Source organism: Salmo salar, chromosome 11 (assembly GCF_965601325.2).
Source record: "Salmo salar chromosome 11, fSalSal1, whole genome shotgun sequence".
Taxonomy (NCBI): domain Eukaryota; kingdom Metazoa; phylum Chordata; class Actinopteri; order Salmoniformes; family Salmonidae; genus Salmo; species Salmo salar.
Window position 1 is genome coordinate 59,759,243 of NC_138301.1, and position 11,648 is coordinate 59,770,890.

An 11,648-nucleotide genomic window follows, 5' to 3' on the forward strand; every position below is an offset into this window, starting at 1 on the left:
GATGGACAGGGACTCTGTTGTCCAGCTTCAGGGGGAAGATGAACAGGGACTCTGTTGTCCAGGTTCAGGGGGAAGATGAACAGGGACTCTGTTGTCCAGGTTCAGGGGGAGATGGACAGGGACTCTGTTGTCCAGGTTCAGGGGGAAGATGAACAGGGACTCTGTTGTCCAGGTTCAGGGGGAAGATGAACAGGGACTCTGTTGTCCAGGTTCAGGGGGAAGATGGACAGGGACTCTGTTGTCCAGGTTCAGGGGGAAGATGAACAGGGACTCTGTTGTCCTAGCTTCAGGGGGAAGATGGACAGGGACTCTGTTGTCCAGCTTCAGGGGGAAGATGAACAGGGACTCTGTTGTCCAGGTTCAGGGGGAAGATGAACAGGGACTCTGTTGTCCAGGTTCAGGGGGAAGATAGACAGGGACTATGTTGTCCAGGTTCAGGGGAAGCTGGTTCCACCATTGGGGTGCCAGGACAGAGAAGAGCTTTGATAGGGCTGAGCGGGACCTGATCCCCCATAAGGTTGGGAGGACCAAGAGACCAGAGGTGGCAGAATGAAGTACTCTGGTTGAGGTGCAGGGTTTGTTCATAGCCTGGAGTTAGGGAAGGGACAGTTTTTCTCGCTGTTTCGTAGGTAAGTACCATGCATGGTCTTGTAGTGGATGCGAGCTTCGACTGGAAGCCAGTGGAGTGTGCGGAGGAGATTCGTCAAGCCCCTATGTGTCCTGATCAAAAGTAGGGCAATATAAATAAATAGGGTGCTGTTTGGGATGTAGACTCTTACTGGCCGTGAGATCATCAAATCAAATTCTATTGGTCACATACACATGGTTAGCAGATGTTATTGGTCACATACACATGGTTAGCAGATGTTATTGGTAACATGGTTAGCAGATGTTATTGGTCACATGGTTAGCAGATGTTATTGGTCACATGGTTAGCAGATGTTATTGGTCACATGGTTAGCAGATGTTATTGGTCACACACACATGGTTAGCAGATGTTATTGGTCACACACACATGGTTAGCAGATGTTATTGCGAGTGTAGTGAAATGTTTAGTCAGTTAAGAACAAATTCTAGTTTAGGTTACAATCAGAGCATCAAGAGTGTGCTGTGTGTATCAATCAATCCAATGTATTTATAAAGCTCTTCTTATATCAGCTGATATCTCAAAGTGCTGTACAGAAACCCAGCCTAAAACTCCAAACAGAAAGCGATGCAGGTGTAGAAGCACGGTGGCTAGGAAAAACTCCCTAGAAAGGCCAAAACCTAGGAAGAAACCTAGAGAGGAACCAGGCTATGAGGGGTGGCCAGTGCTCTTCTGGCTGTGCTGGGTGGAGATCATAACAGAACATGACCAAGATGTTCAAATGTTCATCGATGACCAGCAGGGTCAAATAATAATAGTGTAGTGCTCTCTCCTTTTTAACAACATTAGCTAATCAACTTGGGAGACTCCCGAGTGGCGTAGCGGTCTAAGGCACTGCATCTCAGTGCTAGAGGCGTCACTACAGACCCCGGTTCTATCCCGGGCTGCATCTCAGTGCTAGAGGCGTCACTACAGACCCTGGTTCTACCCCGGGCTGTATCACAGTGGTCTAAGGCACTGCATCTCAGTGCTAGAGGCGTCACTACAGACCCTGGTTCTATCCCGGGCTGTATCACAGTGGTCTAAGGCACTGCATCTCAGTGCTAGAGGCGTCACTACAGACCCTGGTTCCATTCCAGGCTGTATCAAAACCAGCTGTGATCGGGAGTCCCATAGGTTTGGCCGTGGTAGGCCGTCATTGTAAAATAAGAATTTGTTCTAAACTGACTTGCCTAGTTAAATAAAAAACTGAGGCCAAACATTGTCTTCCCATAAACCACCTGGGTTCAAATACTATTTTAAATGACTGAACTTACCAGGCTTAATGGACAACAGAATAGTTACAAAAAAAGGCAAACCCTGTCCAACCAGCACTTCCAGACAGGCTAGATTAAACGCTCAAAGGTATTTGACAGATATCAAATCATGTTTGAACCCAGGTTTTATTGAGAAGAAGATGCTGAGGTAGTGAGGGTGTCAGCTGGTGGCCTACAAAGCCCAGGGAGACACAAAGCATAAAGACTGCCTTGTTGACTCCCCACATCAGACCTTGGTGTCATGTGAAGAGAACCAGTAGGGATACGCCAGGGAAATACCCAGAGTCATTGTCTCAGAGTGTTAGAGAATACCCAGAGTGGTTGGTCTCAGGGTGTTAGAGAATACCCAGAGTGGTTGGTCTCAGGGTGTTAGAGAATACCCAGAGTGGTTGGTCTCAGGGTGTTAGAGAATATCCAGAGTGGTTGGTCTCAGGGTGTTAGAGAATAACCAGAGTGGTTGGTCTCAGGGTGTTAGAGAATACCCAGAGTGGTTGGTCTCAGGGTGTTAGAGAATACCCAGAGTGGTTGGTCTCAGGGTGTTAGAGAATACCCAGAGTGGTTGGTCTCAGGGTGTTAGAGAATAACCAGAGTGGTTGGTCTCAGGGTGTTAGAGAATACCCAGAGTGGTTGTCTCAGGGTGTTAGAGAATACCCAGAGTGGTTGGTCTCAGGGTGTTAGAGAATAACCAGAGTGGTTGGTCTCAGGGTGTTAGAGAATACCCAGAGTGGTTGTCTCAGGGTGTTAGAGAATACCCAGAGTGGTTGGTCTCAGGGTGTTAGAGAATACCCAGAGTGGTTGGTCTCAGGGTGTTAGAGAATACCTTTAGAGGGTAGTGGTGTTGACCATTAAAGGGCAGTAGCGTGGACCTTTAAGGGGCAGTAGCATTGACCTGTAAGGGGCAGTAGCGTTGACCTTTAAAGGGCAGTAGCGTTGACCTTTAAGGGGCAGTAGCGTTGACCTTTAAGGGGCAAAGGTGTTGACCTTTAAGGGGCAGTAGCGTGGACCTTTAAGGGGCAGTAGCGTTGACCTTTAAAGGGCAGTAGCGTTGACTTTTAAGGGGCAGTAGCGTTGACCTGTAAGGGGCAGAGGTGTTGACCTTTAGAGGGTAGTGGTGTTGACCATTAAAAGGCAGTAGCGTTGACCTTTAAGGGGCAGTAGCATTGACCTTTAAGGGGCAGTAGCGTTGACCTTTAAGAGGCAGTAACGTTGACCTTTAAAGGGCAGTAGCGTTGACCTTTAAAGGGCAGTAGCGTTGACCTGTAAGGGGCAGAGGTGTTGACCTTTAGAGGGTAGTGGTGTTGACTATTAAAAGGCAGTAGCGTTGACCTTTAAAGGGCAGTAGCATTGACCTTTAAGGGGCAGTAGCGTTGACCTTTAAGAGGCAGTAGTGTTGACCTTTAAGGGGCAGTAGCATTGACCTTTAAGGGGCAGTAGCGTTGACCTTTAAAGGGCTGTAGCGTTGACCTTTAAAGGGCAGTAGCGTTGACCTTTAAGGGGCAGTAGCGTTGACCTTTAAGGGGCAGTAGCGTTGACCTTTAAAGGGCAGTAGCGTTGACCTTTAAAGGGCAGTAGTGTTGACCGTATGGCTCCGGTCCAGACTAGTGTATTAGGCTGCCATTTAGTGGAGATATCACCTAGTATATGATGTAATGAATCATCACAGTGTCAGTATGTTTATGAAAGCCAAAGGAGATATCACCTAGAGGCTGCCATTTAGTGGAGATATCACCTAAAGGCTGCCATTTAGTGGAGATATCACCTAGAGGCTGCCATTTACTGGAGATATCCCCTAGAGGCTGCCATTTAGTGGAGATATCACCTAGAGGCTGCCATTTAGTGGAGATATCACCTAGAGGCTGCCATTTAGTGGAGATATCCCCTAGAGGCTGCCATTTAGTGGAGATATCACCTAGAGGCTGCCATTTAGTGGAGATATCACCTAGAGGCTGCCATTTAGTGGAGATATCACCTAGAGGCTGCCATTTAGTGGAGATATCCCCTAGAGGCTGCCATTTAGTGGAGATATCCCCTAGAGGCTGCCATTTAGTGGAGATATCACCTAGAGGCTGCCATTTAGTGGAGATATCACCTATAGGCTGCCATTTAGCGGAGATATCACCTAGAGGCTGCCATTTAGTGGAGATATCACCTGGAGGCTGCCATTAGTGGAGGTATCGCCTAGTATATGATGTAATGAATCATTGTCATTTGAAATGTCAGTTCAGAGACCATTTTGCTTTTCTATGGCACAAAAAATATTTTTTTTATTTCATTTTTATTCATAAGATACAATAAATTACTATTTGCACTGATTTCTTAACTTACCTAGAGAGAGTGTTTGACTTTCAAAATAATGGCTGCCAATTGAATACAATTGTTTTTAATATAAAAAAAAAAAAGGTGTTTCCCTATTATGGAATTTCCATGAAAAACAAAATGTATTGTCAACTACAGGTATTTAAAAATATATAATTCATTATGAGAGTTTGACATACTGAAGGCTTAACCACGTACAAGAACACGATAACCTCTGCTACACAATTGAACTACTGTTAAGACTCTGGGCACATGATGAACATACAGAACCTGATTCACTATTTAAAATCAATAAACAAAACTTTAAATATCAACTTTTGATTTGACTAAATGTAAGTATTTTACTTACTGGTCTCTTTAAAGGAATATGTTCACAGTTTTTTTTTTATTAAATAATTTACCCCCCCCCCCCAAAAAAAAAATCTAGGCCAATTTTTTGGACAATTATATTGCCTTGTTTAGAGATTGATTTGTCTTTTGACTTTCATTGAACGATAAATGTACACCCAACGTAACATCCATCTAACCTATCGAAAAAAAATACAAAATAACACAACCAGAGATAACATCAAGAAGAAAATACAACGTAACAAGTATCCTATAGGCCCCACCTCATGGAGATGCATCCTGGGATGTATAGAGTCTGTGTTTGCGTGCTCGTAAAATCAGGCCTTGCGGATATGGATTAGATACTGACTGTAGACTGGCAGAGAAGAGGGCCCACCGTGAGAGGAGGGGCCGTAGAGGGTTGCTAGGAGTGTTAGGGGCGCCTGTGAGCTCCCGTGCAGGCCGTCCGACGGCAGTAGCAGATTGACCCAAACATTCGAGGGTAACGGGTATCACAGGGGTCGCAGCAGGGCAGCGTGTTACCCAGACAGGACTGCTGGTGGGGGATACAGCGACGGGGAGAACGCATGGCTCTGCTCTGCAGCTGCACCGCCTCAGCAACATCCTGGTAGATGGACAGACAAGACAGAACACAGACAGACTGATGTTATACAGTGGAGGGGGGGGGGGACCCGGTTGGAGGTTGAGTGGAGAGTGTAGTGCTAGGGATGTCTATGCCCGCCGGTGCAGGACAATCTGACAGCAGTAGCAGAAAGCGTTGAAGAATTACAGGGGTTACAGCAGGGCAGGGTGTTGCCCGGACAGGACTGCTGGTGAGGGATACAGTGACGGGGAGAACTCATGGCTCTGCTCCCGCAGCTGCACAGCCTCAGCAACATCCTGGTAGATGGACAGACAAGACAGAACACAGACAGGACTGCTGGTGAGGGATACAGCGATGGGGAGAACTCATGGCTCTGCCCCCGCAGCTGCACAGCCTCAACCTCAGCCTGGTGGAATGTAAGAAACAGACAGTTAGCCTAGTTCGAACCAGAACGAGCCAGAGGGCTGGAGCCTCTGTTTCTATAGCGTGAGGCAGCTTGATGTTGCTTTGATGTACAAGTACAGCCCCTGGACAGAATGTTAGACAGTAGACACCACACATACAGACAGACAGATGGACACACACACACACACACACCCATGTTTGTTTTACTATTCTTGTGGGGACCAAACAACTGATTCCATTCAAAATCCAATTTTCCCAAACTCTTAATTTAACCCTAACCTTAACCCCTAACTCCTAACCCTAACCTTAACCCCTAACTCTAAACCCCTAACTCCTAACCCTAAACCTTAACCCCTAACTCCTAACCCTTAACTCCTAACTCCTAACCCTAACCCCTAACTCCTAACCTTAACTCCTAACCCTAATCCCTAACTCCTAACCCTTAACTCCTAACCCTAACCCTAACCCTAACCCTAACCCTTAACTCCTAACCCTAACCCCTAACTCCTAACTCTAACCTTAACTCCTAACCCTAATCCCTAACTCCTAACCCTTAACTCCTAACCCTAACTCCTAACCCTAACCTCTAACTCCTAACCCTAACCTTAACTCCTAACTCCTAACCCTAAACCTTAAGCCCTAACTCCTAACCCTAAACCTTAACTCCTAACCCTAACCTCTAACTCCTAACCCTAACCCCTAACTCCTAACTCCTAACCCTAACCTTAAATCCTAACTCCTAACCCTAAACCTTAAGCCCTAACTCCTAACCCTAAACCTTAACTCCTAACACTAATTCCTAACTCCTAACCCTAACCCCTAACTCCTAACCCTTAACTCCTAACCCTAACCCTAACCCTTAACTCCTAACCCTAACCCCTAACTCCTAACTCTAACCTTAACTCCTAACCCTAATCCCTAACTCCTAACCCTTAACTCCTAACCCTAACCCCTAACTCCTAACCCTAACCTCTAACTCCTAACCCTAACCTTAACTCCTAACTCCAAACCCTAAACCTTAAGCCCTAACTCCTAACCCTAAACCTTAACTCCTAACCCTAACCTCTAACTCCTAACCCTAACCCCTAACTCCTAACTCCCAACCCTAACCTTAACTCCTAACTCCTAACCCTAAACCTTAAGCCCTAACTCCTAACCCTAAACCTTAACTCCTAACACTAATTCCTAACTCCTAACCCTAACCCCTAACTCCTAACCCTAACCTCTAACTCCTAACCCTAACCTTAACTCCTAACTCCTAACCCTAAACCTTAAGCCCTAACTCCTAACCCTAAACCTTAACTCCTAACCCTAACCTCTAACTCCTAACCCTAACCCCTAACTCCTAACTCCTAACCCTAACCTTAACTCCTAACACTAATTCCTAACTCCTAACCCTAACCCCTAACTCCTAACCCTTAACTCCTAACCCTAACCCTAACCCTTAACTCCTAACCCTAACCCCTAACTCCTAACTCTAACCTTAACTCCTAACCCTAACCTTAACCCCTAACTCCTAACCCTAACCCTTAACTCCTAACCCTAATCCCTAACTCCTAACCCTTAACTCCTAACCCCTAGCTCCTAACCCTAACCCCTAACTCCTAAACCTAACCTTAACTCCTAACTCCTAACCCTAACCTTAACTCCTAACTCCTAACCCTTAAGCCCTAACTCCTAACCCTAAACCTTAACTCCAAACCCTAATTCCTAACTCCTAACCCTAACCCCTAACTCCTAACCCTAACCCCTAACTCCTAACACTAACCCTTAACTCCTAACCCTAATCCCTAACTCCTAACCCTTAACTCCTAACATTAATTCATAACTCCTAACTCCTAACCCTTAACTCCTAACTCCTAACTCCTAACACTAATCCCTAACTCCTAATCCCTAACTCCTAACTCCTAACTCCTAACTCCTAACCCTAACCTTAACCCCTAACTCCTAACCCTAAACTAACCTTAACCCCTAACTCCTAACCCTAACCCCTAACTCCTAACCCTAACCCCTAACTCCTAACCCCTAACCCCTAACTCCTAACCCTAACCCTAAACTAACCTTCACCCCTAACTCCTAACCCTAAACTAACCTTAACCCCTAACTCCTAACTCCTAACCCTAACCTTAACCCCTAACTCCTAACCCTAAACTAACCTTAACCCCTAACTCCTAACCCTAAACTAACCTTAACTCCTATCCCTAAACTAACCTTAACCCCTAACTCCTAACCCTAATATTAACTCCTAACTCTAACCCCTAACTCCTAACCCTAATATTAACTCCTAACTCTAACCCCTAACTCCTAACCCTAATATTCTCCTAACTCCTAACCCCAAACTAACCTTAACCCCTAACTCTAACCCCTAACTCTAACCCCTAACTCTAACCCCTAACTCCTAACCCTAATCTTAACCCCTAACTCCTAACCCTAACTCTAACCCCTAACTACTAACCCTCATCTTAACCCCTAACTCCTAACCCTAATCTTAACCCCTAACTCCTAACCCTAAACCTAACCCTTAACCTAACCGCCTAAGCCTAAAACAACACACCAGCGAAGTGTTCCCACGGCGAAGTGTCTGAATGTTCCTTGTGTTACTATCCTTGTGAGAATGTCTGGTCTCCATAAGTACACAGTAGTAAAATCTAAACACACTGGTGTTCTACAGCGAGTGGACAAAACATTAAGGACACCTTCTTAATATTGAGTTGCACCTCCCCTATGTCTCCTCCACTTCATCTACACTGGCTGAAGTGGCATCGATAAGAGATCAAAGCTTTCACCTGGATTCACCTGGTCAGTCTATGTCGTAGAAAGATGTTTCGTATACTCAGTGTACATCAACACACATGATGTTCCAGTCGTAACAACATTTTAAAGTGATGTACACATTGCACGCTGTCATACACAATGAGTAAATGATTAAATAGTATATTGATCCACCTCATCGTAGGATTCCATGGCCATCAGAAGCTCCTCCTCTTCCTGCTCAGACTCTGAGCGGAAACCAACAGGATCCCCTCTAGAGAGAGAGCCTTTACCTGAGGGAGGAACGAAGGTCAGTTCCTCAATCAATCAATCAATCAATCAATCAATCAATCAATCAATCAGAATGGGATCATTTCCTAGAGGCAGAATGACTTCAATCAAAACATTAGCTGACTAACTGATTGATCCAGCTTTCTGGAACAGTCCCCAGTTCTTTCTCACCTGGACAGTAATCACCGTCTACCTAATTACAGCAAATGCAAAAATAACAAACCGATATCTGAAAGGAAGGAGTCCTCGGTGTGTCTGAGGCTGGGATGGGAGTCCTCTAGACGAATGTTTCCATGAACCAGTCCTGTAGCCAGCTGGATCAGGCACAGGGTCCAGCAGTATGGGAATACTGAGATGACCATGCTGATGCAACAAAGCGCTTCACTGACTGCTGTTTCGCTGACTGCTGTTTCACCGACTGCTGTTTCACCGACTGCTGTTTCACCACCGACTGCTGTTTCACCGACTGCTGTTTCACTGACGGAAGAGAGCTTATGAAGAGTCATACATAGATGGGGGTTATGTCATTACAGTTAAATCACTTTGGTTTTAAAAAAAGTCAACTCAGTTGGTTTGCCTAAAATCATTGAAAAATGACATTCATTCTAAATGTTTGAGGTATTCTACACGGTCTCTTTTTTTTTTTTACAAAATGTACAAACATACTTAAATATCAAATCATTATGTTTGAGCTTTTTAACCGTAATACATTGCAAAACAGCCTATTTGATTGTGATTACAAGTGATCTGTAGAGATCTGAGAGAGTTGCAGATATTGTCATACTTTATCCTCAAGCATGGTAACTGTTGGAACATCAGAGAACACACACACACACAGACCACAACAGCAGTTACATTAGACAAAGTGTCCAGTTGTTTGCGCTGGGCTGAATCTCAGAGGAACATGCAGTATTAGATATTAGTCAAGTCACATTTGTTTTGCGTGTGCGTGCGTGCGTGCGTGCGTGCGTGCGTGCGCGTGTGCGTGTGCGTGTGTGTGTGTGTGTGTGTGTGTTTGTGTGTGTGTGTGTGTGTGTGTGTGTGTGTGTGTGTGTGTGTGTGTGTGTAAGAAAGAGCGAATAAGGGAGAATTAGAGTGGCAGAGAACAAGAGAAAGAAAGAAAGAGACAGAGAGAGAAAGAGAAAGAGAAAGAGAGATACCGAGAGAGAGACAGAGAGAGAGAAAGAGAGGGAGACAGACAGAGAGACAGACAGAGAGAGAGAGACAGAGATAGACAGAAAGAGAGACAGATAGAGATAGAGAGGCAGAAAGAGACAGAGAGAGAGACAGAGAGAGATAAAGAGAGAGAGAGAACTGAGAGAGATAGAGACAGAGTTAGAGGCAGAGAGAGAAAGAGATGGAGAGAAATAGAGACAAAGAGAGAGACAGAGAGAGACACAGAGAGAGATACAGAGAAAGAGAGACAGAGAGAGATAGAGAGAGAGAGAGAGACACAGAGAGAGAGATACAGAGAGAGAGAGGAACAGAGAGAGAGAGACAGAGAGAGACTGAGAGAGACACAGAGAGAGAGATACAGAGAGAGAGAGACAGAGAGAGAGAGACAGAGAGAGACAGAGAGAGACAGAGAGAGAGACAGAGAGAGATAGAGAGAGAAAGAGACAGAGAGAGAGACACACACAGAGGGAGACAGAGAGACACAGAGAGAGAGACAGACAGAGAAACACACAGAACAGCTATTGGGTTGTTCTGCTCACCTGTGGCTCCGTGGACTCCTGTGTCTGTGAGTGATCCTCCCATGGTGGGACCAAGAGTCTTTTTATAAATATGTCCTGAGAAGGGAAGGAGGGAGGAGGTATGGAGGGATGTGTGAGGCCAGCCCACAGCAGCAGCTACATGGGGAGGATTGAAGAGGAGGAGGAGGAAGAGGAGGAGTGCTCACATTCATGGGCCTTTTCTCAATTGCAAAAACCCTGCGTCCTCTCTTCTCTCTACTCGTCTCCTTATCAAAACCCATTGGTGGAGAAGGTGAGAGGGGTGGGAGTATGCAATTGATAAAAGCATAACGTTGCCTAGCTCTCTTCAGCCCCGGGTCGTAGTCATTAGCGCTTTGCAATGGATAATGAAAATGAGTGTTTCTTATTGGACAAGTTTAGGTAGTCCCTCCCTGTTTCAAAACAATTTTTTTCTAGCTTGGTTCCTAGTGAATAGGAGAGCAGTGGGCAGAAGGAGTGGTCATAGAGATAGTCAGTGTGGCCTCCCTGACTCCTCCCTGACTCCTCCCTGACTCCTCCCTGACTCCTGCCTGAATCCTCCCTGGCCCCCCCCTGAATCCTCCTTATGGACATGTTAGTGTCTATAGTTTCTCTATAAATCATTATGGACAGGTTAGTGCCTATAGTTTCTACATAAAGCATTATGGACAGGTTAGTGTCTATAGTTTCTCTATAAATCATTATGGACATGTTAGTGTCTATAGTTTCTCTATAAATCATTATGGACAGGATAGTGTCTATAGTTTCTCTATAAATCATTATGGACAGGTTAGTGTCTATAGGTTCTCTATAAATCATTATGGACAGGTTAGTGTCTATAGTTTCTCTATAAAGCATTATGGACAGGTTAGTGTCTATAGTTTCTCTATAAATCATTATGGACAGGTTAGTGTCTATAGTTTCTACATAAAGCATTATGGACAGGTTAGTGTCTATAGTTTCTCTATAAAGCATTATGGACAGGTTAATGTCTATAGTTTCTCTATAAAGCATTATGGACAGGTTAGTGTCTATAGTTTCTCTATAAATCATTATGGACAGGTTAGTGTCTATAGTTTCTCTATAAATCATTATGGACAGGTTAGTGTCTATAGTTTCTCTATAAATCATTATGGACAGGTTAGTGTCTATAGTTTCTCTATAAATCATTATGGACAGGTTAGTGTCTATAGTTTCTCTATAAATCATTATGGACAGGTTAGTGTCTATAGTTTCTCTATAAATCATTATGGACAGGTTAGTGTCTATAGTTTCTCTATAAATCATTATGGACAGGTTAGTGTCTATAGTTTCTACATAAATCATTATGGACAGGTTAG

At 44.7% G+C, this 11,648-nt stretch overlaps 1 protein-coding gene across 1 annotated transcript; it reads right to left on the reverse strand.

Annotated features, from left to right (window-relative positions):
- Window positions 1-4,650: 4,650 nt before the first annotated feature.
- agrp (agouti related neuropeptide) lies at window positions 4,651-10,350 on the reverse strand. Its single transcript, NM_001146677.1, has 4 exons — window positions 10,312-10,350; window positions 8,820-9,073; window positions 8,501-8,598; window positions 4,651-5,170 (listed from the first exon to the last, which is right to left on the reverse strand). Exons 2-4 carry the CDS (start codon window positions 8,956-8,958, stop codon window positions 4,979-4,981), a joined length of 429 nt encoding a protein of 142 aa, NP_001140149.1. The 5' UTR covers window positions 8,959-9,073; window positions 10,312-10,350; the 3' UTR covers window positions 4,651-4,978.
- Window positions 10,351-11,648: the final 1,298 nt, after the last annotated feature.

Coding starts and splice junctions, on each gene's coding strand:
- agrp (NM_001146677.1), bottom strand. CDS start 8,958: ATGGTCATCTCAGTATTCCCATACTGCTGGACCCTGTGCCTGATCCAG. Junction 8,599..8,819: donor CTCCTTCCTTTCAGATATCG/GTTTGTTATTTT, acceptor TTCCTCCCTCAG/GTAAAGGCTCTCTCTCTAGA. Junction 5,171..8,500: donor CCATGGAATCCTACGATGAG/GTGGATCAATAT, acceptor TCCATCTACCAG/GATGTTGCTGAGGCGGTGCA.